A 19,600-nucleotide genomic window follows, 5' to 3' on the forward strand; every position below is an offset into this window, starting at 1 on the left:
ATACAACACTATGTCAGCCATTCAAATCAATGGATTCCTGTCTGAATCATTCAAAATTGAAAAAGGCTGCCGTCAAGGCGATCCGATCAGTTCTTACATTTTTATACTATGTGCAGAAACATTGGCAATCAAAATAAGAAACTCAAAACAAATTAAAGGAATAACTATTGAAAACATTGAATACAAAATTTCCCAATTTGCAGACGACACATCACTTTTATTAGACGGTTCTGAAAGTTCTCTTAACACAGCACTTGACCTATTGCATACCTTTGCCCTGGAATCTGGACTAAAAATTAACTATGACAAAACAAAACTCATATGGATAGGCTCCAAGAAATATAGTACACACTCAATAAAAACTAAATACAAACTTATATGGGGTTCAACCAATTTCAAAGTACTAGGTATCATATTTGATGTCAACCTAGAGAAAATGATTGATTATAATTATTCTAGCAAATTGACAATGTTACAAAATATCATAAATTTTTGGAAAAGGAGAAATATCTCACCTTTAGGAAAGATTACTGTAGTTAAATCCATGTTACTCCCCCTTTTCACTCATTTATTTATTGCTCTTCCCAGTCCAGGAGTACATATATTAAATCAAATACATAATTGTTTTTACAACTTCATATGGGATGGTCCTTTAAAAATCAAACACAATATTCTTATCAAACCTTATGAAGAGGGAGGGCTGAATATGATAGATATATACTCATTTGAAAAAAGTATGAAGCTAACATGGATAAAGAAACTTGCACTATGTACAGGTAAATGCTTTGTATTAGTCTATTCACTGTTTGATGTTAAAAAAATGTTAAATATGGGTAATGCATATGTGCAAAAAATTGTTAAAAGATTAACTAACACATTTTGGAAAGATGTTCTTAATTACTATAGCATATATGTTAACACATTTAAGATTTGTACATTTGATGATGTATTAAATATGCCATTATTTTACAATGACAACTTTAAAATTGGTATGAATTGCATTTATGATAAGAACATGTATGAAAGAGGAATTAGACTTGTTAGGGACATATTATGTACCTCTGGAGGGTTTAAGACCAAGAATGATATTGAGAATTACACTGGAAAAGTGCTAAATTTTTTATTCTATGAAGGAGTTAAAAGAACTGTATCAGATTTTATTAAAAAATCAAGTTTTGCTACTGTTAACAAGTCAAACACCACTGGAGTATTTTTCTCTTCCTATCTGAATGTTATTGTTTTTAAAGCAAAACCAAATAAATCAATATATAGCACATATACATTTAATAAAGAAAAACCTACATGTCAAAATAAGTGGAATGAAATATTTAATAACATTGACTGGAAGTTTGTACATAACTTTGTTTTTGAAAACTCCAGAGATACATATATACAATGGCTTCAAACTAGAATTGTACACAGAATCTTGGGTACAAAATCTCTGTTATATAAAATGAAAATTGTTAACGACAATCTATGTTCTTTTTGTAAAAAACATGAGGAAACCTTAACTCATCTTTTCTGGGAATGTGAACACATTCAACCCATTATCAACTATATCAAATATTCAATGAATCTAAACAACATCAATTTTCCCAACATCTCTTGCCAAGATGTTCTACTTGGGATTTGTTCTGAAAAAATGACCCCCATTAATATTTTATTTCTTGAAATGAAAAGGTATGTTTTTATCTGTAAAAAACATAGTAAAATCCCAACAGTACCAGGGCTAAAAAATAGTTTTCAACTAGCATGGGAAATTCAAAAGCACACCATTTGCCAAGGATCGGAATTTCCAAATTGGTCAGTTGTAAGATTATTAATCAATGAACCCATAACTTAAAATGTACTTGCTTTACATTGATGTGCACTGAAATGAATAATTTCAACTATACACTGTGGTTTTGTTTTCACATATTTTGTTTGTTCAAATCTACACTTTCTTTACCTTTTACAAAAGAAAACAATGATATGTGTAGTACAAATCTCCATATTAAGTATGAAGATCCCTGTGTTATATAGAAAGTATAGTTGCTACTTGTATTTTCTGTGCTTTCACAAAGTTTGTCATCTACTATGTATCTATGTATACATGCATACATGCATACACTGTACATTGCTAAATATAAACTTGCATCCGCTGTTTATAAACGTGCAAATCATTTAGTTGTATACTAACACAGGCTGTATTTAATTGCTACTAACACATAATTTTTGTAAGGTATGGAGTAGGATGGCCTCGACCTACACATACCTATTGACGAGGTAAATAAAGTTTTCTTATTTAAAAAAAAAAAAAAAAAAAAAAAAAAAAAAAAAAAAAAAAAAAAAAAAAAAAAAAAAAAAAAAAAAAAAAAAAAAAAAAAAAAAAAAAAAAAAAAAAAAAAAAAAAAAAAAAAAAATTAAGGCACCATCTCAGAATAATAATGTTGAGTCCATAATCTAAAACAAAGTTGTATAATGAATTGTCAATATAAAAATGTATAAAAAAAGCATCAAATCAAGTGGCTAGAACATGTTAAAAAAACATTGTTATTAAATAACACCAGATTACAAATGTTAGAAAGTAGAAATTGAATGCAAGGATCTATAAACATACCCAAGCATTCTATTTTAAATGCAGATATGTAATTCATTAACATTTAATTTAATACAACCTTTGTTGAAATTATTTTGGACGGCATATATTTAAGTAATTTATTTGCAACTTTGTAACATTTTAAATGCAGATATGTAATTCATTAACATTTAATTAAATACAACCTTCGTTGAAATAATTTTTGGACGGCATATATTTAAGTAATTTATTTGCAACTTTGTAACAAGATCATGGACAAAAATATACGACTATCAGAAAAAAACGAACACATAAGATGCAATATTTGATTGGCTGGTTATCAAATGTACTTTTATTAAATGGGTACAAAAATATCTGGAATTTTGGTGACAATTTGGAAAAAAGTAAATGAGTTAAGAGAGCTGAAACTGCAAAAAAAGTTTCATTTTTTTTTGTAAAAACAATGGGAATATCTTTGTAGTGCCTGGCTTGATTTGGTAAGTTATACAACTTTGCCTCTATTCAAATGTTAAAAAATATTTGCAGAAAGTTTGGTGAATATATGATACAAATTGGGTGGGTAAGAAAGCTAAAACAACACTTAAAAAAACATAAAAAAACAAGCCAATAACTCTGTAGTGCCTGATGAAATTACCTGTTTTTTTAACTTTGCCTTTATTTTTATGTAAACTAATATTTGCTAAAATCAAGTGAAGATGAAAACTGTAAATGTAAAGGAGAAGAGCCCCAAATATCCACCAAAGGTATTAGCATAATGCTTATCGTTAAGAGAACAGCATATACAAAAGAAACTAAATCTACAGTGAGTGTCCCACCAGTTCTTCATTGCACTATCCATCAAATCTTTAATTAACTTATAATTTGAAATCAATAAAATAAAAATGATTATGACTAGACACAGGTAATGTGAGGTACACCCTTGAAACAGATTTCTATTCCTTTTTTTTCAGTTGATGAACTCTCTTTTTGTTTTCAGGATCAAATAACAAGGAAATGACGCTGTCATAATTCCATTAATAATTAAGAATTACCGGTAGAATGAATAATCTTCACATAAAGATATTGATAAAATGTTAAATTTTAATAAAATAAGCAATTTCAATTTTAGATTACCCATTTCATAACACAAAAATCCAAATACCTTGAAATCACTCAACATATAGAAGCATATACATAGATATTTTACCTGTGCATCAACACTCAAACATGAACCATTAGCATAACAATGTAAATAATTTTTGTAACTAGTATAATTTTTTTGCATTATATTAATACTTAAGGGACAGTTTTATCTTAAAAAAGAATCTGAATGTGCACAGTAGGATCCATACAAACATTCCACTTTGATTATATTTGATAACATTTCATTTTATTGGGTAGAAAAAAATAAAGCTCATAAAAATAAGAGCAATTTAATTAGCACCAATTTTGAAGCATGTATGAATCTCTTAAAGCATATATTTCCCTAAAGCCTTTTTCTAATATGGGACCGGAGCCAGTGCCACCATGAAGGGTTCACGCACCAGGACCCCGGAATCCTGAATCACGCAGTCTACAACTGGTTTGTCGTAGGCATTCTTGGCCTGGGTTTCGATTTTCTTCACAACGTCCATGCCTGAGAGAACTTTGCCGAACACGACATGGTGGCCATCCAGCCATTCTGTGGTTGTCGTGGTGATGAAAAACTGGGAACCATTGGTGTCTGGACCTGCAGATGATGCCAGTAGGTTTTAAAATCTATTAGTTCTAGCTTAATGGTACATGAAACAAGATGTGTTTGTGAAACACAATGTCCCCCTATATAACGTTTGACCCAGGAAGGATGACCTTGACCTTTCACCACTCAAAATGTGCAGCTCCATGAGATACACATGCATGCCAAATATCAAGTTGCTATCTTCAATATTGCAAAAGTATTCATAAAATAAGCGATTTGGGCCACATATATTTGACCTCTGACCTTGAAGGATGACCTTGACCTTTCACCACTCAAAATGTGCAGCTCCATTAGTTACACATGCATGCCAAATATCAAGTTGCTATCTTAATATTGCAAAAGTATTCATAAAATAAGCGATTTGGGCCACATATATTTGACCTCTGACCTTGAAGGATGACTTTGACCTTGACCTTTCACCACTCAAAATGTGCAGCTCCATGAGATACACATGCATGCCAAATATCAAGTTTCTATCTTCAATATTGCAAAAATATTCATAAAATGAGCGATTTTTGCCACATATATTTGACCTCTGACCTTGAAGGATGACCTTGACCTTTCACCACTCAAAATGTGCAGCTCCATGAGATACACATGCATGCCAAATATCAAGTTGCTATATTCAATATAGCAAAAGTTATTGCAAAATGTTAAAGTTGGCGCTAACCAACCAACCAACAGACCAACCAACCAACAGAACAACAGACAGGGCAAAAACAATATATCCCCCACTACTATAGTGGGGGACATAAAAAGTCAGGCATAAAACTTAAATTGTATTTTGTTTCATGTCTTATCACTTTCTGGAAATTAGCCCACAAAAATCCATCACTCTTTGAGAGTAAGTATAGTTTAAAATCTATGTATGACAATATCATTTTACATTGTATTTTGTTTGATATACACTGTAACATCAAGTTCAGGAAATTTGGCCAATAAAAGCCATCTTAGTGTTTAAAAGTATGGATAGTGTAACTAAAATAGTCACGGACTTAAGTCATATTTATATGAGGTAAGTCCGTGACATTTTCTGTTAAGTTAGTTATTGCTACTGCCAATTCTTAAGCAACAGCTAGACACACAAAAATTTCTGCACAATTTACCTGCATTAGCCATGCTCAACCAGCCTGGCCCATAATGCTTCAGTCTGAAGTTCTCATCAGCAAACCTCTCTCCATAGATGCTCTTTCCACCAGTTCCATCCTTGTTGGTGAAATCACCACCTGCAAAACAATTGGTTAAAGTTACGGAACCAAGTGTGTTGAAATACCATGACCGGTAGCTCTGTCACAGCAAATTTTAGTGTCAGGCCCGAACAATTCTTTGTTAGGTCATCTAGTTGTTGCTCATTTATTTACAGGTTGAGAAAATAATACAAAAATTTGAACTTTGCTTCAAATTGGATTTCAGTTATTTTTTACAGAAAGGTATATCAGGAAGGCCTGAAATATCAGCAACAATTTTTTTATTTTATTAGGTGATTTTTTTCTCCGTAAAAAATGCCAATAAACAAGGTTATTTCGCTTTATAAGAATAAACTCCTGAATGCACAACGCACAATGGCTACATTAAGCCCTTACACAAATAATGTTCGCAAAATTTTAGTTGATAAATAAATGGGCAGTGCTCTGTGAAAAAGTGGTTTAATGCACGTGCATAAAGCGCTGTCCCAGATTAGCCTGTGCAGTCAGGGACAACACTTTCTGCTTTTATGATATTTTTAGTTTCAAGAAAGTGTCTTCTTAGCAAAAATTTAGGCGGAAAGTGTCCACCCTTATTAGCCTGTGCAAACTGCACAGGCTAATCTGTAACAACACTTTAAGCACATGCATTAAACCCCTTTTTCACAGAGCATGGCTCAAATGAAAGTTAACAACAGGACACCAACCTTGAATCATAAACCTTTCAATGACTCTGTGGAAGAGGCTGCCTTTATAGCCAAAGCCTGGAGTGTTCTGTGCAAGCTGGGCAAAGTTCTCTACCGTCTTGGGCACAATGTCTCCAAACAGGCCAATTTCTATCCTTCCTGCCGTCACGTTTCCAATGATGATATCAAAATAAACAACCTTTGTGACTCTGGCATCTTCAGCTTTAGCCTGAAAGTTATTTGTTCCATTGCATTTACAATCAATCACAATTTGCATATGCAGAGGAAAATTTAATTTTTAGCTTCAGTGGAATATTGAGTAGATGAAGATCCATATTAAATTAACTGTCAAAATTGTCTCTATTTTAAACTGTTGTGTACTGTACAGTGCTATTTTATTTCATGTAACATACACATTCTTACCATGAAAAACAACAATAATTATAAAATACCGTAAATGCCTTGTTCTATGCATGCATATGAGTCGTGTTCTGAGAAAACTGGGCTTAATGCACATGCGTAAAGTGTCGTCCCAAATATCCCAGATTAGCCTGTGCAGTTCGCACAGGCTAATCAGTGATGACACTTTATGCTGTTAGGGTATTTTTAGTTTCAAGGAAGTCCCTCCTTACTGAAAATCAAGTTTAGGCGGAAAGTCCGAGATTAGCCTGTGCGGACATACACTTTACGCACATGCATTAAGCCCAGTTTTCTCAGAACAAGACACATATATTCATTTTAGTATAGACAAGTCACCATAGGACTTTGAACCCTCTGGAAAAAGCAGCACATTCATATATTTTAAGCACTGCTATGAACAGGAATGTGGTCTTAGTACAGTCGATTGGTGTATAGCGGATTTTAGTGAGTAACGGATAGGTTTAACGTTTTTTGCAAAATACTTTTATTTTTGTTTAGATTTATAGTTTTCTATGAATTGAATACAAAAAGCCTATCATTGTTAAGTCGATTCATGCTTTTGTTGACATGTGTCAATGTTTACAACTGTTTCTTTTTTCGAAAGCAAAACAAGGTCGCGTTATGTACGCACCGTTTTTGTGACTACAGGAAAAGTGCACACGAATGGTTTTTTGAATTTTGCAGATTTTGTTTGGTAAACATAATGTTCATTGATGTTATATTTAAGTATTATGTGTCCTTAACAAAAGTAAAAATGCTCAGAAACCAAATTGATGCGTACCATATAAAATAAGCATGAAAGCTGCAACTCGGGATTTAGTGAATAACGGACATGTGGTGACCCATATTCAGGAATGTGGGGATTGTCTTAAAATAAATATAAACTCAATTGAAGTTGTCCAATACACATGCGGTTAGCGTGTGGCTATGATATTAATTAGTGAAAACATCATTTTTAATGAAAAATAATCAAATTATAACGAAAAAATTGATTTTTCTGAAAACATATTTTTCACTATCAAATCTTTATATATATAACAAGGTATTCAACTCAAAATGACCCAAATATAGGGTGCATCGCTTTGAACAGCAATTACTTCATTAATTGTGCAGCCATTTCCATGAACTTGGTCTTATTAAACGCAGAAATGAATTTTCTTTCTGGAAATGTACATATATTGCAATTATTTTAACAAATGCTGTGTCAAATTTCAAGAAATAACACGATACACATGAAATCCGATAAAGACCTAAGCGATCCGGTAATGGCTGAATCAGTGTACCATGAAATTCGCGCTGTAAACAAATAATATTTTTTCGGAAATTTAAAACCGCTGGATTGTTTCAATAGACGAGTTAACGCGTGACGTCACACGCACCTGCAAAGTTTAAACTCCGCCCACTGGTTGGCAAAAGAGGTGCAATTTATATAAGCGCATATAGAGAAGGTTGACGAAATCTTCGTTTTTAATGATAATCATGCACAATATCAAATATAATTTTACTTATTATGTCTGAATAAAACATTAGCATGCAAGGAAATGCATCTTTGGAACGATTATATTGTTGTTATTATTATTTGTTTTTACTGACAACGAACTCGGGAGTGGAACACAATCTAAGAGCTCGGTATGTGGTTAAACAAAAATCTCTCTACTTGGCACTTCATCGCGAACATTTTTAGTTAAAAAATCTCAGAAATTGAAATTCTTTCAGAATAAATAAAATTAAATGAACGAAAACAAATAAGGATTAAAACAAACAACGAATAGGTCAATCGTATGTACGCGACATAGGGTAACTGATTTGAACCTTTATGTGTTTGGAAAAACTTACCTTCTTACGCATTCAATAAATTCTATTGTTTAATGTAATTGTTTTCTTTAATTGTTCACACTAATTTTGGCACTCTTTGTTGCAGCATTTATATCCCGGTGTTTAATTGCACCTTTGTTATCACAAACCGATAAACTCGTTATGATCGGATACTGTCCAGACAATTACAAAGAAAACATGGTGTCATAAACCCAAGGACCTATACTTGGGCCCCTGCATAAACCACATGTTGCAAACGAGTGACTGGTCAGTAAACATAAGTCACGAAACCTCAATGTCGTCTCTTGGCATATTGAGCAATCATTTAAGCCACATTTTAAAGCTAAAAATACTGATAAGTTAATGTTTTTAATGAAATATTTTAACAGTTTAACAAAAATGAAGACATTTGTCGGAAATGTATTAATGGGAACGAGTGTATATATTTATTAGCCAGTTAAACTTAATAATACATTGTTTAATAACTATACATTTAAATATTGTGCAATTTTACTGCTATGCAATTAAGGTATTTAACGGGTACCGGCAAAAGTAAACTCCGCTATTATGTGTAAAGATTGTACATTACTGCAGGGTCCGAAACACGATCATGAACATAAGCAGTCACAAAAGGGGCCGTTAGATAAATTAAATATACGCATTTATCATAAAATGCTATATTTTTATCACTCCTTATTACTAATAGAGATTTCAATATGCATGCAAAGACAGTTAAATTTGCGTAATTAATATGCAGGGTTTTCCGTTTGTATGGTAAATTGAATTTATATTCATTCAATGTAAACGAAACGTAAATTCATTCAATGTAAAAGAAAATTACCACAATATTTAAAAATAGTACTGTATTCCGCTTTTTAGGGCTTTGTTTTATAATTGATTAAATGCACCTCTGACTCGATCGATCGCTGATGAAATAAAACACTATCCACACCACTTAAAATTATAATACAATTAATATATATTTTATTAGTGCTGAAATATAATTTATTCAAGTCTTATTATCAGAAAGAATACGGCTAATTTATTGTTTTGTTTTGTGGAATTGTCAGTATTTAGTCTTCCGATCACGTTTACTCTATGCTAATAACTACTTCGTATTTTTATGAAGAGGAAATTTTATTTGTGAATATACATTTATTTGGTACTAAATATGCTATATTTGCACTTTTTTAAGAGTTTTAATGTTTATTTCGTTTTTATTATCAATTTATTTACTAAACAAAAGCCCTTTATACATGTTTAACGTTACTGTAACCAGTGTTTTTGCCAACCAGTCAGTGCGCATGCGCGGAAAATCCCGAATGTAAACAATAACAATTAACTCGTCTATAGGAAAGACATGTGTCTATCTAGGTTCAGTGCTCACGCTGCTGCCAGACATTATCGCCAATGGCGATTATTTTATCCAACTGGCTATTATTTCTTAAAATTGTCTAGAAAAAATGGCGATTATTTTATCCTCCTACATCAAAAAACAAATTGCCTCTTAATGTTGTCCGGCGAATGCGAAACGCCTGCAAATCGGTCCATCAAGCAGGAAAATCGATAAACGAGATTACCTGTGTACACACTCGACCCTGTGTATTGTCATACACGCGTCAATAACTTTTGCGACATTGTGGCCTGGAGCGTTTTTCTCAATCAGTGTCCGACAGCAGTGATATATTTCGGAAAAAACGTTTTTAATCTCCCCTTGCTTTACCAATTATCGGTAACTGTTAGATCTTTGATAAATTTTCGCCAATTATTATTTAATCGTCATGAAATCGCCGCTTATATTGTCGGCTGGTTTAGTTTTTCACGCCGTTTTTTCTGCAATTAGATTACGCTGAACATTGCTTGATGAAATAATTATTTAATCGCCATCAACTAATTATCCCCGTAATTACCGCTGTTGTCGTCTGCTTTAACATAATGATTTCAATTTTTAACCAGGTAACCTGGTTTTTCCAATTCAAAGGGACCCGGCATATTCCATGGCCAGCAAACACGTGTTTGGAATTGACCTTTCGACAGCCGATTGATTGACAGGCTTATTAACCAATCAGATTACAGCATAGATTAGGCCCGTTACTATCCGCCATTTTGTCCGTCAAACTCGCCGTTGTCCGACACATAAGCTTATACGTAATTCTGTGTTTTAAACAAAGAAAATGGTTGAAAGGTGCTGTTATGGCACTTGTTATTCAGACACAAGGTATCCAGAACGGTTTAAAGATGGAAGTACGTTTTTTCCGTTCCCTCAACCGGGTACTAATCTTGAAAAATTCAAACGTTGGATTCGTCTTTGTGGTCGTCCACACGAACAGCTTAATCTCAACATATTAAGCGATCGCCCGAAAGCAAACCACAGTCGTTATAATAAGATACTACGCGAAAATAGAAAATGTAAGTTTTGCAACGGACACGTTATAAAAAAGAGTATAACTTTGTACTTGTTTATCCTCTATATAGACAAATTAGAAAGGAACTTTTAAAACCATTTTTCAAAGGTGGCCAACGTTAAATAAATTTGACATTCTAATGCAGTCGGCAAATAAATAAGACATTATAAACTTTGCTAGATTTTTTTAATGCTAATGAAATCGTAATAATAAAGACAATCAGTTATTATTTTTAATAATATCACATAGAATAAAACATTTTTTATTTCTTTCGGTTTAAGTCTTCCAAATTAAATGTAAGTTAAGAAACTATTTTCAAATGCGCAAGTAATTATCAATAGGGGCCAATAAGTGTCATTTTACACCATATGTGGGCTTTCTACTAATCCGTTATCAAAACAGATGCCGCAAACTGTGAATGACCCTTTGAAAACCCGGTCTGATTAGCGAGTTTTTTTGTACATGAAAATTCTTTCAACTTTTTATATTTTAAACATTGCAGAAGATAGTTTTCGAGGAAATAATAATATATAATAATATATTGTGTATGTTACTTTTTTGACGACTTTGACTTTGTTATACGATTATAACAATGCGCATGGGTCATTTTGACCAAACGCATTGTAGATATGTGTTATATCGGATTTCAATAAAAACGTTCTTCGTCTTCTATTATAATAAATTTACTTACCTGTGCCACATTTGCGATGTTGCCATCGGTTGCAAAAATTAACGGCTTTTAATTAAAAAACTGAAACATCTATTACTCAAGGAAAAATATTGTGACTAACGAACAATTCATACTGTATGCGATAATTGGCGATAATTTTGCCGACTTTGATGATAAATTTAACGGCTTTTAAGTAGACTAATAAAAAAGTTTTGACTATTTAATAGATATGATAATTATATTCAGCACCACTATTCAATGATAATAAAAACTATTGCATGGCCTTTCTGGTATACCATGAGGCCTTTTTGGTTCACTTATGCGGCCGATTCGCGTAGCCATTTTTATGACGGACTTCGGCGGAGTGACCCCCCTTGAAATCGGTGGGCGTGGCTTCACTTTCGCTGTCGAAAGGTCAATTACACTGAGGTGGTGTATTTTAACTCACGCGCTGTGACGTTAATTGATGGAATAAATCATTTACAATTGATATTGGCCTCTGCCTACAATATTGCGGCCGATGGCAAACGTCGTATAAAGAGATAAAGTAGTCGAACGATATGGACATTTTAGATTATGCATATTAATATTTTATATTATGCATATTTCATGTGCAAAACGCGTACAATTTTTCGGATTACCGTTTTCGGATTCTGTATTTTTTCGTCGATTATGATTTATTTTCGAAGTTCATAATAGCAAAAATAGAATGACGAATACACATGCGGTGATACGGAAGGTGTGGTTGATAATATTTCGAGTTGTATTCACCAAAAATTGCAATTGGAAAAACTATAAAAAATAGTATAGCCCAGGGCTCTGGGTGGGTTGGGGCCTCTGCCCTTAATTCTTATGTGTATGTAACTGGAGCTTAGATCTGGTTTGTTAAGTCACACCCACAACATTGAATGTATTCTTTATTGTAAAGCCATGATAATATTTTATAAGAAAATGACACACTGATATTATGCTTGTTTTTAAGTATATATTTAAATTATAACTTAAAACCAATAGATATACATTTCATAAAACATAGATAAAATGAGATTCATTGTTTTTCTTTTTTTTTTGCCTTCAGTACCGTTTTGCGGAAAAGTCCGCATATGTTTTGGCTATTATTTTTTTAAGGAAAAAAATTATGGCTATTATTTTCTAAAGGCCAGAGTGAGCACTGTAGGTTTAACGGTTTAATAACTGAATGCATGGTGTTTACGTTGAAATGAGACTGGAAGTCCTTAGCTATCCTTTATACACCAATTGACTGTACTTCAATGAAGAAATAAAAGGAATCTATCGTTAAAAATAATTAACACCCCTATTAAATGTAATTTTATTTTAATTGAAAGTTGTATTGATTGTATATTTGTTTTGTTAGAAACAATAGAAAGGATACAATAGCATATTTGGACATAATCATTGAGAGTAAATGATATAACTTGTCAACAACACAGTCCGATAAGAAAACCAACTAATTTTGAAAAACAGAGGTAATCATGAAGAAGCATAGGATTTTTCCCATCAAGTTAACTTGATAAACTTGCTAGGGCAGCACGATTTACCCAAATACGCTCAAAATACCAAAATAGTCATAATTTTGGCAGGTTAGGGTATTTTGAACTTATATTGGGTATGTTAAGCGTATTTGGGGTAGTACATGGGTGTATTTGGGTGTATTAAATCTTTGGGTGTATTTAGGTAAATCGTGCCACCCTCATGGGCATGCCTACGTGTACAGCACTGCAGCTGATTTGAGTAAACAAAGTTTAAAAGAAACCAAAAGCAATTGTTACATAAACCTTGTATTAAGATTGTCTTTATATGCTGATAATATAACTTAAAAAGTCTTACACAGGAAAGCCCGATGCAAAGAATTAAAAACACGAAGTGCAAGTCCATTTTTGTTGTTGACAGTTCCACGTTATAACTTTTAGGGGAATAAAGCAAGAAAAATCGGCCACAAGTCAAACCGGCTTAACGTTTAACCAACTTTACTGTGAAAGATAAGCCGATGACAATTGAGTACGTTATAGTGTTTATATATATTAAATCAGTAACATGCAATTGATTTTAAAACTAGTTGCCCACACTCGTATTCTTTATCTTTTGATACATTTCTCCGTCTAATTTAAATATTTTGTGCCGGCGCCTATTAAGGTGTGAATACGGTGTAAAAGGTGTTGCGTTTGGTGTAACCGGAAGTTTAACATTATTTACATTGTAAGTATTTACATGTGGATAAGGGGCACAATGACGGCCAACGGAGTAAGGGTTTTGACAAGTTGTACTATGGCTGCCTTATGTGTGTGGCGAGGTAGTGAATTCCTTCGTATTACTGATCGATCTTTGGTAGAATGAGTCTTTTGAATTTATATATATACACGTGATACAACAATGGTTGCTGCTGAGTCTGGATCGGCGGTCGCCAGGAACAAGAAGATTATCTTGAGATTATCAAGAAGATTATCTTGAGGAGTGATGGCAACTATAACATGATTCGATTAAATTTTGTTCTGCGTATTTCAAGACTCAACATGCATATTTTTTACCAATATCTCTTCCCTAAATCCGCAAGAAATGGCATTGGCCATGGGAGTCATCCTAGCGATCGGTAGGTTACATGTTCGATCCCCACTGTGGGAGTGTTCCTTGGATCTCCTTCGTTTACACCAATTATTGGTTCTTCCCATGCCCAAGACTCATTGTATAGTCGAACTGCTTCGATACTCCACAGGGGCCCTGCACTAAATGGAAAAATGAGAAGAATGAAAATAGCAATCATTTTTATAAAGAATTTTGCTTCATGTCCACTGATATTTAGACCATAACACAAGGCAGAGCTGGGCCGGACGTCTTTGGGCCGAGAGCCATTATGCGGCTAGGGCCGATTATAGACGACCGGCCCAGCTCTGCCGTGTGTTATCGTTTATATTACAAATCATACTATTGTGTTCTTCCGCTGAAATTTATGACAAACCAGCTTTCCGTACTTTTATTTTCATTCAATAGATTAAGCAATATATGACGTATCACATATTTCTGTGACGAAAAAACGCGTTTTAGTTAGTCTCTCTGGATTTAAGGGACAACAATTCGGACGTGGAGCCTTTAAATTTAACAGTTAAATATTTTTAAGCATCAATTAAACGAATACAAAAAGTATTCCGGATTGTGTGTTTGTCACGTGTCCAGAGATGTGTCACCGTATTGGGTTTTGATATATACTAAGGGTATTGGCGGTGGGTTGCCACCAATTCCAAAAACGTGATATCCAGAGTGGTAACAAAAACAATCAAGTAAAAAAACTATTTATAATATATATATATATATATATATATATATATATATATATATATATATATATATATATATATATATATATATATATATATATATATATATATATATATATATATATATATTATAAATATATATTTATTAACGTTTTCGTCAAATAGCTGATAACATGCTGATCAGGAATATTATGGATAACATTGATAACCAATACAATAAATGGTTTACCAACAAATATGGTAAGCTTAGGAAAACATTACAATATTAAAATAGCAATAGTTCTACATTATTATATGAAATAAACAATACATTATTATATCAAATAAACAAACACATAAATTAGCAAAATGAAATACAAAATATGAAATCGTTACTTGTGAAAAGAATTGTAGATATAAAATGTGTATTAATGTGACACATGATATGCACTTTGACGGGAAGAATAATACAATTGTGGAAGTTGACTTTCGTGTCTCAAAACAGTTGTAATCGACATCCGTAACATTGGGAAAACACATCGGATACGTACGTTAAACAGATTTGACACAGTGTATGTTCCTATGCGGTTTTGTTAAGATAAATACATAAGATGGTTAACACGTCTTGATTTACACATTTGTTGAAACGGTTCTGCTTGGTATGGATCACTTAATAGTGTTTTCTTTTCAAAATCCACCGTAGCGTATTCCGGAGAAAATATGTTGGTATATAAGACCGCAGATATACTGAGGGATAATTTCCTTCATTTTGTAACAGTCAACCAATTGGTTTTGATTTAATTAAACAATCTCCTCAATCTATGCCGCCTAATTTTGAAGGCTCTCGACGATCATTATCTGGAGCGGTACAACTGGGCCGTCGTGACCCAACATCATCACGGCAAGACAAACGGAGTAAACAATCGTAATAGATCGTAGCAGCCAGCAAGGACATCCCATACTCGTTTCAAACCTAGGCTACGCGTACTCCGTAAAAGTACATGTTTCTTAAAAATGTTAATTATAATTTCGGATATTTATCTTTTATAACTACAAAAAAACTTTTATTATTTTTAATATTTTTATTATTACTTAGATGGTAATTAGCGTATGTTGTTATATCATTTGTTTCAGACTAACAACAAGAAGTCGGGGTTAGTGACCTGGCGATGCTCGTCTCGCTGCAAAGCCGTACGTTGCCCTTTCACCGTCAGCCAGAGAGGTGACCACTTCGTCCAGAAGAGAGAGCACTTGCATGCTGCAGTGCCAAACCAAGAACTGCGACATCGGGCGTACTCTAAGGTAATGGTTTGTTATGAAACGCAGGCGTTATCCTGTGTTTATGTGTTTATCATATCAAGTGCGCTTAACGTTTTGACGTTATATATTTAATAACCTGTGTTGAATCCCCAGGCCCGAGCATTAGCGAAGACCGGCGTCTTTATTCCTTCCCGCACCATCTCCGAGAACATCCTTACGGAAGAGTGTGGTAAGGAGGACGTCGCTCGGTCCCGAGTCAATCTTCTAAAGAGAGCGATGAACCACGCCCGCGCCCGTCTGCGTCCTAAAGAGCCAGACACTCTAGACTTCGAAGTAAGATTTTAGATATTGAAACTTTATATATAAAGCAGCTAAATGTTAATATAAATAAAACTTTCCCTATTCAGGTTGACGCCGACATAATCAATGCGGATGTGTTCCCTGTGAAGGACATTCAGTGCGATTCACAGCGGCACTTCGTCTTCGCGACTGAATATCAGCTTTATATCCTGCGTCAGGCGAAGAGATGGTTCATGGACGGAACATTTAAGAGAAGTGGGCAGCTGTTTACGATTAACGCATTCGTTGAGAGAGAGGGTGCCAGCAAACAGCTACCACTAGTATTCGTGTTGATGAGCCGTCGCACACAGGCCGACAACGAATTTGTATTCCGGGCCGTAATGGAACGTGTAGGCAACGTCGAAGTAGAAGGCATCGTTGCAGACTTTGAAGTATCGTTTTAAATGGTTATATATATTACTTGTATATAAGATTTAGCAGAATCGCAGAGAAGGTCAAGTCAGTGTAAAATACTACTAAAAGCTTCATGCAAAACTCTATATTATAATTTTGATCATGTTTGTAACTCAAACGTTTTTTCAGCCGTCTGGAACGCTGATCGGGAAGTATTTCCAGACCGGGACATGAAGGGCTGCGCCTTCCATTGGAGTCAGGAAGTGTTGAGACGGGTCCAGCATGAGGGCCTTGCTGATGTATACAGACGTCGCGGAGGCGTATCCAAGTTAATTCGCATGCTGATGACCCTGCGGTTCCTTCCCGCTCCACACATACGTGACTTCGAGACGCTGGAACTGATGGCAACGACAGATGCGACACGCCGCCTGGTCGTCTACATCAGACGGCAGTGGGTCCACGGCAGGTCGTTTCAACCCAGGGACTGGTCTGTCTTCCGATAGGACTTCCGGACAAACAACGACCTTGAAGGTGAATAAAATTTCAACAAATACAAAAAATATATGACCACTTTCCATTGTATATATATATATATATATATATATATATATATATATATATATATATATATATATATATATATATATATATATATATATATATATATATATATTAAATGATTCATTTATTTTTGTTAATATACATACACATTTGATATTTCATATTATATTTCCAGGATACCACAACCGCCTGAATGCAAAAGCCGTTAGCGGTGTCGGTTTTTATCGACTGGTTCTACATCTGAGACAAAAATCGGAAATGGTGAGGATGCTTGTTAAAGGCTGCGACCTTCACCGGATCACCACAACGCGATCTGCAAAGGTCCAGAAGTCCCTGGTGACCCTCTGGGACAAGTATGAGTCGAAAGAAGTTCCTGGCCAAGGTCGATCAAGTGTACGGCGTTGTGCTGGCGTTATGTTCATGTATATTCTATTGTAGGTTAAATAATATTGTATTTTGCCACGTTGACTGTATATTGCCTGTATTTTTTCTTGTAAATGTATATTTTGTTATAAAGAACATAAAACAGTTCATACATGTTAAGTTTTATGTCGAACTCCATTTTCATTTAATAGAAAATAGAATTCACATGTTTAACAATTTTATCATGTAGATCTTATTGGAATCAAGTGAAATAATGTATATTTTGTAATAAATTATGTATAGTTGGTAATAAAAATATGTTAAACAATATTATTATGTAATTGAAATTTTGTATATTTTGTATTAAAGAAAATATAAAACTTAAATTTTAAATTCATACATGTTGTATGTCGTACTCCATTTTGATTTAATAAGAAATAGAATTCACATGTTTAACAATATTATTATGGAATTATGTTGTATTTTGTCAGTGTGACTGTATATTGTCTGTAAATGTTTGATTGTAAATGTATATTCTGTTGTATAAATTGTGTGACTGTGCTTGTACATTGACTGTATATATCGTAAATGTATATTTAAACATAAACAACAAATATAGAAAATAAAAACTTCATACCTGTATTGTTTCTTATTCCATTTTGATTCATGCGGTATGACTAGATACCGAAAACAGTACTGTTTTTGCGAAAACAGTAAAATTTACCGAAAAAAAGTGTTTTATTATATGAAAACATTGAATATTAAGACGAAAACATCGCTTTTTCCTATGCCTGGTTAAAAAAGAATAGTAGTTTAAAGACATTTCAATAACATATATGTTAAAACTTTTACATAAAATTTATTTTATAAAAAATAATCCGCATTCATTTTTTTTCATATACGAAAACAGTTAAATGTACTCCCCAAAACAGTGAACAGATATACGAAAACAGTATGTATTCAATATGTTAGTAACAAATAGATATCGATAAAAAATAACCAATTCTATTTTATTAATTTTGTAAAGCAGTCTATTTATTCAAGAACACTAATTCAAAGTAAGAAACAAATAAATACTACCGAAAACAGATACCGAAAACAGCATAGCAAATGAGTATCATAATTGATCGCTTTAATATAGAAGTTTGCAAAGTCGGCAATGTTTGATTAACGTACTAGCTGGTTAAATTCGTGTGTTCTTACTTTTATTTATATTTGCATTTTATTAGAAATAATTTCACATTATTTATTCTTGTACAGAAAGTGACTATAAAATAAACAAAATATGCAACCTATGATTTGTTTTTGTTTGTCAGTCGTTGTAGAACACCTTCAATTGTTTGTAGTGTAAAATATTTGTCATAGGTGTGAAACCTTTGTTTAATACCGGAATACATTGTTTTTAACCCAATTACGCAAATGCAATCTACATCTATCTACATCATACGTCGGCGCAATCACAATTGATTATTACGCGACGGGTGGTGCTAGGTCAAGAGAAAGGTATGAAATGATAGGATAGATAGAAGAGATTTGATAGTTAAAAGTATAGAGATAGTAGAAAGTTTTGCCAGCTTCGTTTTCTCCTCTTCCACCCAGACCTCTCCGGTTACGGTGGCCGCGGCCGGCACAGCAATGGGAATCACTAATCATTAGGGGTTACTTGAAGCTGGGCACCTAACATTGATTAGAAGGTGAGTGAGGAAAGCCCCTGCTTGAAGGATACCAAGTCAGGGGCCTCTGCGACTGACGCAGGGAGGTGGTTCCAAACGGATATGGTTCGTGGAAAGAATGAGTTCTTGTGGTAAGATGTGGATGTGGACGGCTGGTGGTACTTCTTGTTATGGTCCTAGGGCGACTTTGGGTTTGTACAAGATATTGGTTTGCTGGGATATCCACCAGGTCATTGATGATTTTGTACAGCATGGTGAGTTGCGCTTTGGTTCGTCGTGACTCTAGCGTCTCCCACCCCAAGTACT

The 19,600-nt window shown here is 33.7% G+C and overlaps 3 protein-coding genes across 21 annotated transcripts in view; 1 reads left to right on the top strand and 2 right to left on the bottom strand.

Moving 5' to 3' along the window:
- LOC127844207 (repressor of RNA polymerase III transcription MAF1 homolog) overlaps positions 1-19,600 on the bottom strand; it is a 505,514-nt gene that overhangs the window by 396,981 nt on the left and 88,933 nt on the right. The window contains exon 9 of one of the 19 annotated variants that reach the window (XR_008032605.1): positions 4,406-4,551. The exons of 16 other annotated variants lie outside the window; for them this stretch is intronic. The gene's annotated coding sequence lies outside the window, so the exon portion shown is untranslated. Of the gene's footprint in view, positions 1-4,405; positions 4,552-4,698; positions 4,855-19,600 lie in introns of those variants that run through there. 2 more of the 19 variants (XR_008032614.1, XR_008032619.1) reach the window with 2 other exon arrangements.
- Positions 3,977-13,481, bottom strand: LOC127844211 (peptidyl-prolyl cis-trans isomerase 6-like). The gene is made up of 4 exons (XM_052374279.1): positions 13,324-13,481; positions 6,187-6,394; positions 5,402-5,521; positions 3,977-4,286 (listed from the first exon to the last, which is right to left on the bottom strand). Exons 1-4 carry the CDS (start codon positions 13,369-13,371, stop codon positions 4,057-4,059), a joined length of 606 nt encoding a protein of 201 aa, XP_052230239.1. The 5' UTR covers positions 13,372-13,481; the 3' UTR covers positions 3,977-4,056.
- Positions 13,723-18,280, top strand: LOC127846012 (uncharacterized). The gene is made up of 5 exons (XM_052377193.1): positions 13,723-13,737; positions 15,879-16,046; positions 16,158-16,337; positions 16,412-17,228; positions 17,434-18,280. The coding sequence occupies exons 1-4, from the start codon at positions 13,723-13,725 to the stop codon at positions 16,745-16,747; spliced, it is 699 nt and encodes a 232-aa protein (XP_052233153.1). The 3' UTR covers positions 16,748-17,228; positions 17,434-18,280.

Source organism: Dreissena polymorpha, chromosome 9 (assembly GCF_020536995.1).
Source record: "Dreissena polymorpha isolate Duluth1 chromosome 9, UMN_Dpol_1.0, whole genome shotgun sequence".
Taxonomy (NCBI): domain Eukaryota; kingdom Metazoa; phylum Mollusca; class Bivalvia; order Myida; family Dreissenidae; genus Dreissena; species Dreissena polymorpha.